The sequence below is a fragment of the Carassius carassius genome, chromosome 28 (assembly GCF_963082965.1).
Source record: "Carassius carassius chromosome 28, fCarCar2.1, whole genome shotgun sequence".
NCBI lineage: Eukaryota > Metazoa > Chordata > Actinopteri > Cypriniformes > Cyprinidae > Carassius > Carassius carassius.
In genome coordinates this window covers 1152225-1172298 of record NC_081782.1, presented here as the reverse complement: position 1 = coordinate 1172298, position 20074 = coordinate 1152225, and the positions used below count along the sequence as shown (strand labels likewise).

Below are 20074 nucleotides of genomic sequence, written 5' to 3'. Positions count from 1 at the left end.
TTTCTTCTCTTCCTCTCTTCTTCTCTTCTTCTCTACTCCTCTTCCTCTTGTCCTCTCTTCTCCTCTTCTCCTCTTCTTCTCTTCCTCTCTTCCTCTCTTCTCCTCTTCTCCTCTTCTTCTGTTCTTCTCTTCTCTTCATCTCTTCTTCTCCTCTCCTCTTCTTCTCTTCATCTTTTCTTCTCTTCCTCTCTTCTTCTCTTCCTCTCTTCCCCTCTTCTTCTCTACTCCTCTTCTTCTCTTCTTCTCTACTCCTCTTCTTCTCTTCTTCTCTTCTCCTCTTCTCTTCCTTTCTTCTTCTCTACTCCTCTTCCTCTCTTCTTCTCTTCCTCTCTTCTTCTCTTCTTCTCTTCTCCTCTTCCTCTCTTCTTCTCTACTCCTCTTCCTCTCTTCTCCTCTTCTCCTCTTCCTCTCTTCTTCTCTTCCTCTCTTCTCCTCTTCCTCTCTTCTTCTCTTCCTCTCTTCTCCTCTTTTTCTCTTCCTCTCTTCTTCTCTACTCCTCTTCCTCTCTTCCTCTCTTCTTCTCTTCCTCTCTTCTTCTCTACTCCTCTTCCTCTCTTCTCCTCTTCCTCTCTTCTTCTCTACTCCTCTTCCTCTCTTCTTCTCTTCCTCTCTTCTCCTCTTCTCCTCTTCCTCTCTTTTTCTCTTCCTCTCTTCTTCTCTACTCCTCTTCCTCTCTTCTTCTCTTCCTCTCTTCCTCTCTTCTCCTCTTCTTCTCTTCCTCTCTTCTTCTCTTCCTCTCTTCTCCTCTTCTCCTCTTCCTCTCTTCTTTTCTTCTTCTCTTCTCCTCTTCCTCTCTTCTTCTCTACTCCTCTTCCTCTCTTCTTCTCTTCCTCTCTTCTCCTCTTCTCCTCTTCTTCTCTTCCTCTCTTCTTCTCTACTCCTCTTCCTCTCTTCTCTTCTTCTCTTCTTCTCTTCCTCTCTTCTTCTCTACTCCTCTTCCTCTCTTCTCCTCTTCTCTTCTTCTCCTCTTCCTCTCTTCTCTTCTTCTCCTCTTCCTCTCTTCTTCTCTTCTCCTCTTCTCCTCTACTCCTCTTCCTCTCTTCCTCTTCTCCTCTCTTCTCCTCTTCTCTTCTTCTCCTCTTCCTCTCTTCCTCTCTTCTCTTCTTCTCTTCTTCCTCTCTTCTTCTCTTCTCCTCTTCTCCTCTTCCTCTCTTCTTCTCTACTCCTCTACTCCTCTTCTCCTCTTCCTCTCTTCTTCTCTACTCCTCTTCCCCTCTTCTCCTCTTCTCCTCTTCTCCTCTTCCTCTCTACTCCTCTTCCCCTCTTCTCCTCTTCTCCTCTTCCTCTCTTCCGCTCTACTCCTCTTCACCTCTTCTCCTCTTCCTCTCTTCCCCTCTTCTCCTCTTCTCCTCTTCCTCTCTTCCTCTCTACTCCTCTTCCCCTCTTCTCCTCTTCTCCTCTTCTTCTCTTCCTCTCTTCTTCTCTACTCCTCTTCCTCTCTTCTTCTCTTCTTCTCTTCTTCTTCTCTTCCTCTCTTCTTCTCTACTCCTCTTCCTCTCTTCTTCTCTACTCCTCTTCCTCTCTTCCTCTCTTCTCCTCTTCTCTTCTTCTCCTCTTCCTCTCTTCCTCTCTTCTCTTCTTTTCCTCTTCCCCTCTTCTTCTCTTCTCCTCTACTCCTCTTCCTCTCTTCTCTTCTTCTCTTCTTCTTCACTTCCTCTCTCCTTCTCTACTCCTCTTCCTCTCTTCCTCTCTTCCTCTCTTCTCCTCTTCTCTTCTTCTCCTCTTCCTCTCTTCTCTTCTTCTCCTCTTCCTCTCTTCTTCTCTTCTCCTCTTCTCCTCTTCCTCTCTTCTTCCCTACTCCTCTTCTCCTCTTCCTCTCTACTCCTCTTCACCTCTTCCCCTCTTCTCCTCTTCCTCTCTTCTTCTCTTCTCCTCTTCTCCTCTTCCTCTCTTCTCCTCTTCCTCTCTTCTTCTCTTCTCCTCTTCTCCTCTACTCCTCTTCCTCTCTTCCTCTTCTCCTCTCTTCTTCTCTTCTCTTCTTCTCCTCTTCCTCTCTTCTCTTCTTCTCTTCTTCCTCTCTTCTTCTCTTCTCCTCTTCTCCTCTTCCTCTCTTCTTCTCTACTCCTCTACTCCTCTTCTCCTCTTCCTCTCTTCTTCTCTACTCCTCTTCCCCTCTTCTCCTCTTCTCCTCTTCCTCTCTACTCCTCTTCCCCTCTTCTCCTCTTCTCCTCTTCCTCTCTTCCTCTCTACTCCTCTTCACCTCTTCTCCTCTTCCTCTCTTCCCCTCTTCTCCTCTTCTCCTCTTCCTCTCTTCCTCTCTACTCCTCTTCCCCTCTTCTCCTCTTCCTCTCTTCTCCTCTTCTTCTCTTCCTCTCTTCTTCTCTACTCCTCTTCCTCTCTTCTCTTCTTCTCTTCTTCTTCTCTTCCTCTCTTCTTCTCTACTCCTCTTCCTCTCTTCCTCTCTTCTCCTCTTCTCTTCTTCTCCTCTTCCTCTCTTCCTCTCTTCTCTTCTTTTCCTCTTCCCCTCTTCTTCTCTTCTCCTCTACTCCTCTTCCTCTCTTCTCTTCTTCTCTTCTTCTTCACTTCCTCTCTCCTTCTCTACTCCTCTTCCTCTCTTCCTCTCTTCTCCTCTTCCTCTCTTCTCCTCTTCTCTTCTTCTCTTCTTCCTCTCTTCTCTTCTTCTCCTCTTCCTCTCTTCTTCTCTTCTCCTCTTCTCCTCTTCCTCTCTTCTTCCCTACTCCTCTTCTCCTCTTCCTCTCTACTCCTCTTCACCTCTTCCCCTCTTCTCCTCTTCTCCTCTTCCTCTCTTCTTCTCTTCTCCTCTTCTCCTCTTCCTCTCTACTCCTCTTCCCCTCTTCTCCTCTTCCTCTCTTCTCCTCTTCTCCTCTTCCTCTCTTCTTCTCTTCTTCTTTACTCCTCTTCTCCTCTTCTCCTCTTCTCCTCTTCCTCTCTTCTTATCTACTCCTCTTCCCCTCTTCCCCTCTTCTCCTCTTCTCCTCTTCCTCTCCTCTTCTCTTCTCCTCTTCCTCTCCTCTTCCTCTCTCCTCTTCTCTTCTCCTCTTCTCCTCCTCCTCTCTTCCTCTCTTCTCCTCTTCTCCTCTTCCTCTCTTCTTCCTCTCTCCTCTTCTCTTCTCCTCTTCTCCTCCTCCTCTCTTCCTCTCTTCCTCTCCTCAGCTGGTGTTGTTCTCGGGGAAGCTGAACACGATAGCGAGTATCGTCACTATATTCTTCCTGCTGGTGTACGCAGCTGTGGATCTGGCCTGTCTGGCTCTGGAGTGGGCCTCCGCTCCCAACTTCAGGTGACTGTTATATTCCTCAAATATTAGCGTCAAGTCCGAACCCCGATCTGCTTATCTGCTTTCTGTGCGTCTTCATCCATGTTGATGAAGGTCAGAGGTCAAGGTTAAACAGGCCTGCTGTTCTCCACGGCTGATTGGCTGAGAGTGTGCTGGAGGCGGGGCTTGAATCAGTTGTTTGTTTGTTGTGTCTGCAGAGGCATGTTAGATTAAAAGCCATTTAGTGTTCACATCCCCAGAGACACGACGTGATTAGCATAGTTAATTTAGCCGAACCACTCCAGAGTTTATCAGCGACGTGGGAGAGCATTGTGTGTGTGTGTGTGTGTGTTTGTGTGTGTGGTGTGTGGTGTGTGTGTGTGTGTGTGGATCTGAGGAAGTGAATTGTGCTGCCTGCAGTCACAGAAAAATCAGGCAAAAGAGAGCCATGTGTACAGTTTGTTTTCTTTTGTGTTTTCCTCTTGTGGCTTCAGTTTGGCTTAGTGTGTGTAACTCTCTCTCTCTGTGTGTGTGTGTGTGTGTGTGTGTGTGTGTGTGTGTTTACTTCACTCTTGTCTGAGTGCAAAATTGTCCTCATAGGTTCCCAAAATCTGATCAGACTATGTATATGTATATGTCCCCATGAAGATCATTTTATTATCCCCAAATTCATTATTTTCAAATTTTCTGGATTGTGCTTTAATGGTTAGATTAAATTGTAGTAATCAAAAACTTGTCTTATTAATTAATATCATGAAACCTGTGCAATTGAGTAAAATATAAAAAGAAAAAATGTAGGGCCCAAATTCAGTTATATTTCTTATTTATTTTTCTGAATTCTGTTTTAATAGTGAAATTAAATTGTATTAATCAAAAAGCATGTATATTTAATTGAAAGCATGAAACGTATACAATACAAAAACAAAGAACAACAAATAATGCATTTATAATATATATTATACAAAAATGTTTATTTTTTTATTTTATGTTTAGTTTAGTTTTAGTTTTAGTTTAAATATTTCTGGGTTCTGTATTTCTTAATATAATTTTTTTTGTTTTCCAATAACAAAAAATACTTTTTTAAAGTCCTATGAATTTTTTTTTACCAAAGTATATGTAAAAATAAAATCTATATTGTTTTAATAAAAATCTAAAAAATAAAATAAAATACATTTCATAAATGGAATATACATTTTATGAATATATATATATATATATATATATATAGTTGTACTAAATTAAATTTCATTTTATTTCATTTTACATATTTTTATGGATTCAGTTTTAATAAATACATTTAATTTTAGTAAAAAAAAAAATCTGTCTAATGAATTTAAATTATGAAACTTACTTTTTTTTTTTTTTGGAGCATCTCTGACAAACTTGTTTGTGCTCATTTAGATGTAGGATATTATCTGAATACAGTCCTCATACAGATCTGAAGCATCACTGCAATACCCTGAGAAACTGAATCTGGTTTTCTGAAGGTTTTTGTGTCTGGATTTCATCTGTTCCCAGTTTGACGTGATCCAGACTTCCAGATCTGCTAAGAATATCAGTTTGTTTGATACTAAAATGATCCTGGTGTGTTTCTAATCCGTGTTTAACACAAACATGTGCTGATATGGAAACATGAAGGCTGAGCTTTGGCTCCAGCATTTCAGAGTCGGGCTGGATTTCAGATGATGTGGTTTGGGTTTTGGCAGACGCAGAGGATTTTCAGTCCAAGAGATTTGTGTGTCTAGAATTAATGAGATGAAACTTTGGAGGAAAAATGAGAGTTAACCAAAGAAAACAAACTGACAGATGCTCATCGATCAAAATGAAGAGAGAAGAATAGAGACGAGAGTCATATGATGCTGTTTCTCCGTTTTACAACTTCTTTATGAAACCGTTTTAGTCCGCTGACAATCAGCATGAAGTCTGGTCCACATTCAATAAGAAATTGAGTAGCAAACTGACTAAAACAGTTGTAAGTTTTGTGCAACAAGTGCAATAAAAACAATAAACAGCTGAATTTATTAAATACAATGAATTAATGTAACTCAAATATTTTTGAAAGTTGATTGCACTTAACAGAAACTTTATGTAAACCCAACTAAATGTTTTTCATGTATTTATACACAGGATTAATATGCAAAAGATATAAGTATTTTTCTAATTGTATTAAATTCAAGTAACACAAAGTGATTGAGCAAAGTTTGAATATTTAGAAATATTGAAATGAAAAGAAATAAATCAAATAAAAAGTTCACTTCACACACACACACACACACACACACATATATATTTTTTTTTGGATTTTGGGGGGGGGGCTTACTCAAAATGACTTGAGTTTGCAGACTAACTCAAATATTAACTGAAATTTACTAAACATTTCACTCAAAAGTTACAAAAAAAAGATTCAATGCTTTTAATTTTAATGTCATTAAATTCAAGTTATAAAATGCATTTGAGGTTTATAGTATAAAAATAATATTAACACTGTAAACTGTAAAATTTATCAAATGAGTCAGTTTATTTCGACTCGAATATTACAAGTTCATTGCATTAATAGAAACTCAAACTGAATGAGTTACAGCATGTTTTGGTTTGGACTGCATCATTCACTGCAGAGCATCCATTGATGAGACACTGATACAATGCTACATTTCACCAAACCTGATGAAGAAACAAACTCATCCTGATATTTGAAGGCTTGTGGATGAGCACATTTGTACACCTTTGTGTTTTAATTTTATTTTCACTTTCCCATTAAAACTCACTGCATGCTCTCAAACAGGTAGTCTGATGGATGCAGTGCATTCGCCTGGAAAAGTTAGTCAATTTAATGAGTTTTATGTGTGACGCTGACGGTCTGTTTTATTATAGCTCCTTTTAGAAAACGAGCTGCTCATCATGCTGTTAATTGTTTGATTGAAATAAGGAAAGCAATTAAACTGATTAATGGCCCCTTCAACTGATTCTACTGTCCTCTAATCAGATGCTGATTAAAACGCCAGAGTTTCTACACCTGTGTGTGTGTGTGTGTCTGTGTGTGTGTGTGTGTGTGTCTGTGTCTGTGTGTGTGTGTCTGTGTGTGAGTATGTTTTTCTATTCTGGTGGCACTTAGACCTGAATACACACAGACCCGTGGGGACTCGTGTCACGGTGGGGACCTAAATTGAGGTCCCCATGGGTAAACAAGCTAATAAATTACACAGAATGAGGTTTTTGAAAATCAAAAAAAGGCAGAAAGTTTCCTGTGAGGGGTTGGTGTTGGTGTAGGGGGATAGAAAATACAGTCTGAACAGTATAAAAACCATTACGCCTATGGAGAGTCCCCACAAGGATAGCTGACCAGACGTGCGTGTGTGTGTGTGTGTGTGTCTGTCAGTGAGTGTGTGTGTGAGTGTGTTGCACGGTCATTTTGGCAGCGTGAAGTTTGCTTTTTGCTGACATGAGCAGGGTGACATCACTTGGATGAGAGCAGGTCTGCTGGCTTTTAACATAATTGCTGCTGCTGCTGTGAGCGGCGCTGGAGGAAGGAGGAGGAGGAGAAAGAAAGATGGAAGTGAAAGAGAAGAAAGACAAGAAACAGCCTGGAACAGACAGCAGATAAATGAAAAGAAAAGAGGAAATGAAAGGGGGAGTGTGAAAGAGACTGAGGGGGAAAACTGGAATGAGATTCTGGATGTGGAAAACAGACGTGTGTGTGTGTGTGTGTGTGTGTGTGTGAGTGTGAGTGAGTATATGTGTGTGAGAGAGAGAGAGAGTTAGTGCCAAAACTCAAATGGAATCGCAATTCCTTTTACATTTGAATTTCTTCACTTGCAAGCAGTGTGAGATGTTGAGACGGGTGAAAAGCGTTTGGGTAATAGCGAATATTGACCTATCGTGCATTCTGTTGTTCCTCCCACTGTTAGCAGGGTGTAATTGCTGCATTTGGGGTAAAAAAGACAGAATTGTGTATTGTGCCAAGAAGGTTGTGTATTAGTTCACACAGGCACGAACTAATTAGTAGCTGCCTTTAGCGGAGCCTTTGCCGATTACCTCCAGTGATCAAAGCATTCGGCACAGACGTCACCTCCTAATACAAACACGCCCCCTAGTGTAGTCCTGCCCCCTCACAATGATTGACAGCTTTCAGCGTAGACATCAGAAATTCAGATGCTTAAGGAATTTCGATTCCATTTGAGTTTTGATTCAGAGAGTGAAAAAGCAAATGTGGCCTTTAATATTGCTATTTAATTATTACAGGCTCATGACTAGTAAGACATGGGAAATGCAGTTGCGATTGGACTTTGCTTTTTCATTTGAAATGTGGCCATCACTGTGCATTTGTGAAGGCAAAAATGCAAACGGCAATGCAATATTTGCAATTGCATTTGGATTGTCACAATTTATGCATCCACATATGGAAAACACAATTGAAAATATAATTCACAATTCCTTTTGAAAATTTCCCTGAATATTAAGTATTACTTAAGTATTAAGTATATATTTTAATACTTAATTTTAAGCATATTACGTATTAAAATGAAGTGTTAAAATGTAATTTTAAAATCAATACTTAATTATTAAGTGAATATTTTAACACTTAATTTTAATACTTAATATGCTTAAAATTAAATGTAAAAAAGTATTAATTTTAACTTTAAATTTTAAAATTTAATTTTAAGTATATTAACTATTAAAATTAAGTGTTAAAATGTAATTTTAAAATCAATACTTAAGTATTAAGTGAATATTTTAACAATTAATTTTAATACTTAATATACTTCAAATTAAATTTATAAATTAAGTGTTAAATTTGTGTATTTATTCTAACACTTAATTTAGGCACTTAATATGCTTAAAATTAAGTGTTAAAATTCATACTTTATACTTGATTTTGAAATGTAGTTTGAACAATTTTAATACTTAATACTAATATATTAAAATGAATATTGAAGTATTTATTTTTAACACCTAATTTCACCACTTAATTTCTTTCTGCGGCTCAACCTATGGTGTGCGTTTGGGGCGGGGTTATCGCTAATTTCCGGGGAAACCTGTTTGGAAATAGTAATTTTTATTCTGTTTGGAGCTTCTAATGGTGCAGAAATGACATTTCAGTTTTATGCTAATTGATTACACAAAGACATTTGCATCGCTCTCTTCCATCTCTTAATATTATATTTTGCTGCACCAGTCTATTAAATTACTTAGCACATGAGACTATGATTCACACTCACAAAAAAAAAATCATCTTCTTTTTAACATTTATTTTGCAATGATCACCAATGTCAACGTTTCGGCTCAAGGCCTTCTTCAGTGTGTTGAACAGTTCAATCCCTCCACTTTTAAATCATTAATTCTATTGACGTCATCATTCATTAGCTATGTAAGTCATGTCCTAGTCTGGGTCATATTATATACAAATGGAAATAGTACACACAAGTACATTAAAGTAATGAGACTTAGACTTAGTAATGAGATAGCCAAATGTGTTTAATTGTCATAAAAAAAATATTTCAAATGATAACAAAAGTAAGAAAATCATTAAATAGTCCTCTTTTATGTATATCGTTATTGATTTCGTTGTTTGGATGCGCGGCTTCATTTAGCGCTGACCTCCAAAGAGCCATCACACACACACACACACACACTCACTGACCTCCAGAATAAAGAAATCCATTAAAGACATTATAACGTCCTAATTGCAGTTATAATGACTCTCTCACAAACACACTCATTGTTATTTACACACACACACACCACCCAACTGTGACCCGTTTCCTCCTCGAGCGACTTCTCTAAACGAGTTGAGCTGCTAATGAAGCTTAAACCTGAAAGACAGAGACAGGAGATGCTTTTAGAGTTTCTGCCATCTCTCTGTGAGTGTTTAACGCTGATGTGATTACACACACACACACACACACACATACAAACATTAATTTTTTTTATCAGTACTAGCAGCTCTTTAATGACGTGGGAGCAAAAGCTACTAAAATATGATAAAATAGAGTAAAATGTTTATTCATATTTTCTATCTATGAAATGCTATTTAATATAATAAATATAATTAAATAATTGAATAATCATAATATAAATGTAATATTCAAAATCTATTAAATGTTACTTGATATTTTAAAGTGTATGTTTATATATATATTTTTATATATTTTATTAAATAAATAAATAGTCATAATAATATGATATTAAATTTGCATACACGTACACACACACACACACACACACAGTTATATGTATATATATATATATATATATATATATATATATATATTTTTTTTTTACAAAGCCTGTAATATTCCTGTAGTTTGTGTGCCTTTATTGATGTAAGGTGTATTTTCAGTTGTAGTTCTGGCTGTTTTCTGCTGTAACTGGAGGAAAGTTTGCTTTACATCAGTGTTTCGATGGTTCTTGCTCTTGTCGTCCCTTTGCGTGCTTGAATCCATCATGAGAGATTTGAAGAGCTGCATTCATCGAGTAATTTCAGCTGCGTTAGAATATAATGGACAAATTATACATCAATAATGGTTCAGTTCCGCTAATTAGTGCGGTTAGCACATCTGTGACGCTCAGGCAGTGATTTCAGTGTTGTACAGCAGTGTGTGTGTGCACTCCGACAACCACTAGTCACAAGACGGCGTCAGCGATTATGGCGTTCTCGAACTGGAAGTACCGGGAATTTATGGCAAGAATGTTTCTGTAACGTGCGCTATGCCCAGGAAAAAAGACTTTATCCACGTCTGCCTCAAGCAACTCAAATCTTATGAATGTAGTTGTTTTAAACTCAAATATGTGGTTTATTTAAAAATGTGTTTTGATGATTTTCGGAGGTTGTCTATTCGCGTCTTTGCATTGACTTTGAAACATTGAAACGCACCATAAGAGTTGGATAGTGTTCTGTTTATTGTGCAGTAACTTTAGGCCTAATATACTGTTACAGAGATTTGCACTAATGGCCAGGTTTGCCTTTGTTTCTTTTTACCCAAGTTTACATTTGTTTGTCTTAATTTTGTACTTGAATTTTATTTTCAATATGTATTTTTTATGTTTTTATTTCTATGCATATCATATGGCAGGCTGCAATCTATTGAGTTCAAATAAATACAACATCTAAAATACTTAGTGTTTTTATTCTTCAATCAGTTAATATAAACATCTTATATATTAAAGATGTTATAGGACGTAATAGCATTATAGAACATAAAAAATAATGCCACAGTTACTTTGCTGAGTAACTAATTACTTTTACAATGTGGTAACTGAGTTACTAACTCAATTACATTTTGGGAGAAGTAATTTGTAACTGTAACTAATTACTTTTTTCAAGTAAAATGACCAACACTGCTCGTTGGAACGTCATATTATGTCGTGGCCTCGAGATGAGATCGTTTTGTCGAGGTAACGTCATCTCGAGATGCTATGTTGAGGGAACGACATCCATTTCTCGTGGCCACGACTTCTTATGATGAGGGAACGACAAGTTTTTCTGGTGGCCATGAGTTTAATGCGTAAACAAACCTGCGTGACCATAGCAACTTAAGGATTATCAGAGATGGATTCATTCATATTTTATGTTGAATTAAGTAATTATTATATTAACCATATGCTTTGGCTACCGGGCTGTACATGCGATCGTCAGCATTCAAATGAAGTTTATCATAAATAAATATCACATAGAGTGCATAATAACATTTTAAAACTTTTTTTTATCCATCCTACAGTCTTGTAAGTCCTTTAACTGATAGTCTTATATATATATGTGTGTGTGTGTGTGTGTGTGTGTGTGTGTGTTATTAATATAACAATATAAATGTCATGTAATATTAGTTGTATATTTTCTTTAAAAACATAAAAAATACAATACAAAATAAAGTAATATTTTAATAATTTTATGTATTTTTTTTTACTTAATTTGCATAGTTGTCCATCTTAAATATGTAAATGTATTGATTTAAAAACATTGTGTAGCGTAATGTCTGGATGTGAAAATGCTCCAGAAGTACAGCGGACTAGCAGCTCAGGTTCTGATGTGTCTCCGCAGGCCCACGTTCAGATATTTCACGTGGCACACGTGTGTTCTGGGGATCATGGGCTGCGCTGTGATGATGTTCCTGATCAATGCCATCTACGCCTCGGCGAGCATTGCCTTCATGCTGCTGCTGCTGCTGCTGATCCACTACCTGAGTCCCGTCAGCAGCTGGGGCTTCATCAGCCAGGCGCTCATCTTCCACCAGGTGCAGCTCCTGAATCGCTCCTGAATATTACACACCACACTCCTGAACATTACACACCACACTCCTGAACATTACACACCACACTCCTGAACATTACACACCACACTCCTGAACATTACACACCACACTCCTGAACATTACACACCACACTCCTGAACATTACACACCACACTCCTGAACATTACACACCACACTCCTGAACATTACACACCACACTCCTGAACATTACACACCACACTCCTGAACATTACACACCACACTCCTGAACATTACACAACACACTCCTGAACATTACACACCACACTCCTGAACATTACACACCACACTCCTGAACATTACACACCACACTCCTGAACTTTACACACCACACACCACACTCCTGAACATTACACACCACACACCACACTCCTGAACATTACACACCACACTCCTGAACTTTACACACCACACACCACACTCCTGAACTTTACACACCACACACCACACTCCTGAACATTACACACCACACTCCTGAACATTACACACCACACTCCTGAACATTACACACCACACTCCTGAACTTTACACACCACACTCCTGAACTTTACACACCACACACCACACTCCTGAACATTACACACCACACTCCTGAACTTTACACACCACACTCCTGAACTTTACACACCACACACCACACTCCTGAACATTACACACCACACTCCTGAACATTACACACCACACTCCTGAACTTTACACACCACACTCCTGAACATTACACACCACACTCCTGAACTTTACACACCACACTCCTGAACTTTACACACCACACACCACACTCCTGAACTTTACACACCACACTCCTGAACATTACACACCACACTCCTGAACTTTACACACCAACCTCCTGAACTTTACACACCACACACCACACTCCTGAACTTTACACACCACACTCCTGAACTTTACACACCACACTCCTGAACATTACACACCACACTCCTGAACTTTACACACCACAGTCCTGAACAATACACACCACCCTCCTGAACTTTACACACCACACTCCTGAACATTACACACCACCCTCCTGAACATTACACACCACACTCCTGAACATTACACACCACACTCCTGAACATTACACACCACACTCTTGAACATTACACACCACACTCCTGAACATTACACACCACACTCCTGAACATTACACACCACACTCCTGAACATTACACACCACACTCTTGAACATTACACAACACACTCCTGAACATTACACACCAAACTCCTGAACTTTACACACCACCCTCCTGAACTTTACACACCACACTCCTGAACATTACACACCACACTCCTGAACATTACACACCACACTCCTGAACATTACACACCACAGTCCTGAACATTACACACCAAACTCCTGAACTTTACACACCACCCTCCTGAACATTACACACCACACTCCTGAACATTACACACCACCCTCCTGAACTTTACACACCACACACCACCCTCCTGAACATTACACACCACACTTCTGAACATTACACACCAAACTCCTGAACTTTGAACACCACCCTCCTGAACATTACACACCACACTCCTGAACATTACACACCACACTCCTGAACATTACACACCAAACTCCTGAACTTTGAACACCACCCTCCTGAACATTACACACCACCCTCCTGAACATTACACACCACACTCCTGAACATTACACACCACCCTCCTGAACATTACACACCACCCTCCTGAACATTACACACCACACTTCTGAACATTACACACCAAACTCCTGAACTTTGAACACCACCCTCCTGAACATTACACACCACCCTCCTGAACATTACACACCACACTCCTGAACATTACACACCACCCTCCTGAACATTACACACCACCCTCCTGAACATTACACACCACACTCCTGAACATTACACACCACCCTCCTGAACATTACACACCACACTCCTGAACATTACACACCACACTCCTGAACATTACACACCACACTCCTGAACATTACACACCAAACTCCTGAACTTTGAACACCACCCTCCTGAACATTACACACCACCCTCCTGAACATTACACACCACACTCCTGAACATTACACACCACACTCCTGAACATTACACACCACACTCCTGAACTTTACACACCACACTCCTGAACTTTACACACCACACACCACCCTCCTGAACATTACACACCACACTCCTGAACATTACACACCACACTCCTGAACTTTACACACCACACACCACCCTCCTGAACATTACACACCACACTCCTGAACATTACACACCACCCTCCTGAACATTACACACCACACTCCTGAACATTACACACCACCCTCCTGAACATTACACACCACCCTCCTGAACATTACACACCACACTCCTGAACATTACACACCACACTCCTGAACATTACACACCACACTCCTGAACTTTACACACCACACACCACCCTCCTGAACATTACACACCACACTCCTGAACATTACACACCACCCTCCTGAACATTACACACCACACTCCTGAACATTACACACCACCCTCCTGAACATTACACACCACACTCTTGAACATTACACACCACACTCCTGAACATTACACACCACACTCCTGAACATTACACAACACACTCCTGAACATTACACACCACACTCCTGAACATTACACACCACACTCCTGAACATTACACACCAAACTCCTGAACTTTGAACACCACCCTCCTGAACATTACACACCACCCTCCTGAACATTACACACCACACTCCTGAACATTACACACCACCCTCCTGAACATTACACACCACCCTCCTGAACATTACACACCACACTCCTGAACATTACACACCACCCTCCTGAACATTACACACCACACTCCTGAACATTACACACCACACTCCTGAACATTACACACCACACTCCTGAACATTACACACCAAACTCCTGAACTTTGAACACCACCCTCCTGAACATTACACACCACCCTCCTGAACATTACACACCACACTCCTGAACATTACACACCACACTCCTGAACATTACACACCACACTCCTGAACTTTACACACCACACTCCTGAACTTTACACACCACACACCACCCTCCTGAACATTACACACCACACTCCTGAACATTACACACCACCCTCCTGAACATTACACACCACACTCCTGAACTTTGAACACCACCCTCCTGAACATTACACACCACACTTCTGAACATTACACACCAAACTCCTGAACTTTGAACACCACCCTCCTGAACATTACACACCACCCTCCTGAACATTACACACCACACTCCTGAACATTACACACCACCCTCCTGAACATTACACACCACCCTCCTGAACATTACACACCACACTCCTGAACATTACACACCACCCTCCTGAACATTACACACCACACTCCTGAACATTACACACCACACTCCTGAACATTACACACCACACTCCTGAACATTACACACCAAACTCCTGAACTTTGAACACCACCCTCCTGAACATTACACACCACCCTCCTGAACATTACACACCACACTCCTGAACATTACACACCACACTCCTGAACATTACACACCACACTCCTGAACTTTACACACCACACTCCTGAACTTTACACACCACACACCACCCTCCTGAACATTACACACCACACTCCTGAACATTACACACCACACTCCTGAACTTTACACACCACACACCACCCTCCTGAACATTACACACCACACTCCTGAACATTACACACCACCCTCCTGAACATTACACACCACACTCCTGAACATTACACACCACCCTCCTGAACATTACACACCACCCTCCTGAACATTACACACCACACTCCTGAACATTACACACCACACTCCTGAACATTACACACCACACTCCTGAACTTTACACACCACACACCACCCTCCTGAACATTACACACCACACTCCTGAACATTACACACCACCCTCCTGAACATTACACACCACACTCCTGAACATTACACACCACCCTCCTGAACATTACACACCACCCTCCTGAACATTACACACCACCCTCCTGAACATTACACACCACACTCCTGAACATTACACAACACACTCCTGAACATTACACACCACACTCCTGAACATTACACACCACACTCCTGAACATTACACACCAAACTCCTGAACTTTGAACACCACCCTCCTGAACATTACACACCACCCTCCTGAACATTACACACCACACTCCTGAACATTACACACCACACTCCTGAACATTACACACCACACTCCTGAACATTACACACCACACACCACACTCCTGAACATTACACACCACACTCCTGAACATTACACACCACACACCACACTCCTGAACTTTACACACCACACTCCTGAACATTACACACCACACTCCTGAACATTACACACCACACTCCTGAACATTACACACCACACTCCTGAAAACAGCGAGCTGCCGGAAACAACTAGGAGCAAAAACGAGTCAGACACTTTGACCTGAGCTTCTCTTTCTTAAGTATTTTTCTTTAATTGCTGATGTGATCTTTTCAAACCACAGACTGAAAAAAAATTAAGCATTGCTCGGTAATTGCTTGAGCTACAGTAATATGGTTTTATCTAATTGTGTTCTTAAATTTAACAGCTGACAACTATTCAAATTAATTTATTACAAAGTTATCTGATATTATCAAGATGAATTTGTTCTGACAGTTTAACTCTGAGATATTCTGATATTTTATTACCATTTTCTAAACTTAGGCCAATAAACTGATTTAATGTGAGAACTGTTGAAGGTGTCTGAAGAAACGCTGGTTTGACTGTATGTATGTATGTATGTATGTATGTATGTATGTATATATATATATATATATATATATATATATATATATATATATATATAATAATAATATTATTATTATTATTATTGTAATTTTTTTGTGTGCTTTTCACACTTTGTTTTAAATGGTTTTGTTATTTAATAATTTCATATTATAGTTTTTTAATTAATATTTTGAGTTGGTAAGCAGCCGAGACATCCTGAAGTTCTTTGACCGACTCTTGTGTGTGTGTTTGTGCTTCAGGTGCGTAAATACCTGCTGATGCTGGATGTTCGTAAGGATCACGTCAAGTTCTGGAGGCCACAGGTGCTGCTGATGGTGTCCAACCCCAGGTGCAGCGTGGGATTGATCACGTTCATCAACGACATCAAGAAGAGTGGCCTCTATGTGCTGGGACACGTGCAGCTCGGAGACCTCGGTAAAACACACTCTTATCATACATTTATTTTATTTATTTATTTATTTATTATTTTATTTAGATTTTATTAATTTGTTTTATATTTACATCAATTATGATTTATTTTTTATTTGTATGTATTTTTTTTATGTACGTAGGTTTATTTTTTATTTATTTCAATTTACATTTTTATTCATGCTTGTTTGATTTCTTTTGTATTTATTGTTTCTTTTAATTTATTTTTATGCATTTTATAGATTTTTTGTTTGTTTAATTTATATATTTGCAATGTTTATGTTGTTTATTAATATTTATATTATATATTTATATTTATATATTTTATTTTTGTGTCTCATTAATTTATTGAAGTTGAAGGAATATTTGGGGTAGTTTTCAGCCTGGCCTCCTGTTGATTAACACAGTGAAATCTTCAGTAAATTTCAGTATATTTGAGCAGTACGCCGGCCGAATGATGATCTGTGGTACTTGACAGCAGGCGTTGCATGTGTTACATGAATATCAAGCTGAAAGTCTCCCTCTATTAATCTGTACTCTCTCTCTCTGTCTGTGTCTGTTTCTCTCTGCAGACATTCTCCCGTCAGATCCGCTGCAGTCTCAGTATGACTCCTGGTTGTCTCTGGTGGATCATTTGAATATTAAAGCGTTTGTTAATCTCACGCTGGCCGACTCTGTCAGACATGGAGTTCAACACCTGCTGTTTATATCGGGACTCGGTGAGTCAAACCTCAATTCACATGCACCATCCCCAAAACCATGCATTTTACCATCAAGTCATCACGGTTACAGCATATATTGTGGTTATTTTGCGGGAATTCTTGTAAAAATTGTTTTTCTATTATTACCCATATGATAATCCTGTTAGTAATAAAATGTAATAATAAAAAATTTCATGCAATTTTATTTTTTACTTTATTCAGTGAATTAATCACAATTATTTTTTTATTTAAAAATAAAAATATATAATGCAAACCTTTTTGGAATTAATCAAAAGTTTTATTTTATCAAAAATTTTTATTTTTGAATTAATCAAGTTTTATTTTATCCAAAAAAATATATATATAATGCAAAATGTAAAAAATAAAATATTAATAATAATTAAATGTAATTTTCTTAATTTACCTTGTTGTTCAGTTAAAATATTTTTAGATGTTTTACTTTATAAAATGTTATAATATAACAAGACTTGTTTTTAGAGAATATATCTGGAATTTATATTTTAATTATTATACATTATTTTATTAGTTTTTTATACTTATTTGTTTGTTTATTAGTTTATTTACTGTTTTTATTATTTTTATTGTATATATTATATATATTGTATGTTTGATTACATTTACTTTGTATTTAAATTGTATTTTGTTATGAATATCTATTTTTACTAATTTGTATATATTTATATGTATATATAGTATTCATTTACTTCTTTATATTTGTTTAAAATAAATAAAAGTATATTTATTTAATTTTATCTATTTCAATTTATTAGTTTTATTTTAATTTGCATATTTATTTAACATTATTTATTTTTATATATTTTATTTACATGATATTCATTTATATTTATTTGTTATATTTATTTTAAAGCATAACATTTTTTATATTAATTTTATTTTATTAAATTTTTTATGTATATACACTTCTATATTTTAAATGTACTTATATTTATTTATGTTCACAGGCGGTATGCGACCCAACACTCTGGTTTTGGGTTTCTATGATGATATCCTGCCTCAGGACCAGCTTCAGGACTCCTCTTTATCAATGTGCAAATTCTCCGAAAACTCGTCTCAAACAGACGACCCTGAAGACCAAAACAACTCTGCCTTCCATTTCCCGCCAGTGCGAGGGGGCGTGTCTGTGGGCAGGGGCGGAGTCTGGGGTGGGAAGTCTATGGGGCCTCAGGAGTATGTGTGCGTCATCGCAGATGCAGTGAAGATGCTGAAGAACGTAGCTTTAGCGCGATATTTCGGTCCGTTCGATCGTACGCGTGCGCTCCAAGGGCCCGTATTCGTCGATGTGTGGCCAGTGAATCTCTTGCGTCCGGACAGTGCTGCGTATGTTGACACATGCTCGCTGTTTTTGCTTCAGCTCGCGTGTATTTTGAACATGACAAGGGCGTGGCAGAAAGCTAAGCTCCGCCTATTTTTATGCGTAGAGGAGGGGAGGAGCCTTAAAGGCACGGAACAGAAACTCAAAAATCTTTTGAAAGAACTGCGAATGAAGGCGGAAATCAACACAGTTCCCTGGGATGCGCAAGTCGCGCTTCATTGGCAGCGCCAGATGGGAGCGGAAGAAATCGAAGAGATGGAAAGCGAAGAGGGCGGGGTCGAAGCCGATAAAGTGTTCGCGAACAGTTTCCCTAGCAACACCTCGCGAGTGTCGGATAAATATTTACAAGCGGTTAACAAGCTCATCCTGGACCAGACGCTCTGCCCCCCCACTGTCCGCTTCCTGTATTTGCCCCGCCCCCCCGCCGACACCAGCCGTTACCATGACTACCTGCATCAGCTAGAGCTGCTCACGCGTAACCTGGGTCCGACCCTCCTGATCCACGGGGTCACGCCGGTCATCACCACTGACCTTTGACCTTTCCTCCTCATTTGTACGTAAAAAAAAAACTTCGATTTATTGTTTTTCACTTTTTCTGAGCACTTCAGAAGAGAGAGAAGAGTTACAGAAGATGTTATGGATCAGGAGAAAACATTCTGTCGTTCCACTCATTCCATTCCGGTTCTTCCGTCTCTCCTCGCCCTTTTCTTTTCTCTGATTGTAACAATGTAACAAGCTGATTTCCTGGAATTCCAGAATGTTGCCACTCGGCAACTGGATATTTTTCCTGATTGTAATGTTTTACAATGTTTTTAGCCACTCCAGAAGTATTTTGAATTTTCACAGCAAAAGAACAAAGATTTGTGAGTGTGTTTGTTTACTTGATGCAATAATAATAATGTTTTTTTGTTTGTATTTTACGGCCAAAATGGATCTCATGCTTTCAGCAGTAACACTGAGTTTTACAGTTTTATTCACACCAAACCAAAGTGCGTTGTGTGTGTGTGTGTGTGTGTGTGTGTGTGTGTGTGTGTCTGTGTGTGTGTGTGTGTGTGTGTGTGTGTGTGTGTGTGTGTGTGTGTGTGTGTGTGTGTGTCTGTGTGTGTGTGTGTGTGTGTGTGTGCGCCACATGTGCCTTTTTTGTTACAAAACTGAACAAAAACACACACACACGACTAATAAACAGTACGACAGTATACCTCCAAGCGCGTGTACGAAATCACACTCCATTCTGTGTTTGTATTATTTTTAATATGCAACCACATTAAGCACTGCGAAATGTAAGCACATCAAAAAATTTAATTGTTTAATAATTTAATAAAAATAATG

General features: G+C 38.9%; 1 protein-coding gene across 2 annotated transcripts in view; it reads left to right on the top strand.

Moving 5' to 3' along the window:
- LOC132107660 (solute carrier family 12 member 9-like) overlaps positions 1-19851 on the top strand; it is a 52760-nt gene extending 32909 nt beyond the window's left edge. For both annotated transcript variants that reach the window (XM_059513775.1, XM_059513776.1), the window contains 5 exons: positions 3115-3239; positions 11251-11443; positions 16522-16696; positions 17263-17409; positions 18375-19851. In XM_059513775.1, coding sequence (XP_059369758.1) covers positions 3115-3239; positions 11251-11443; positions 16522-16696; positions 17263-17409; positions 18375-19282 — 1548 coding nt within the window. In that variant the 3' untranslated portion in view covers positions 19283-19851. The remainder of the gene's footprint in view (positions 1-3114; positions 3240-11250; positions 11444-16521; positions 16697-17262; positions 17410-18374) is intronic.
- The last annotated feature ends 223 nt before the right edge of the window (positions 19852-20074 follow it).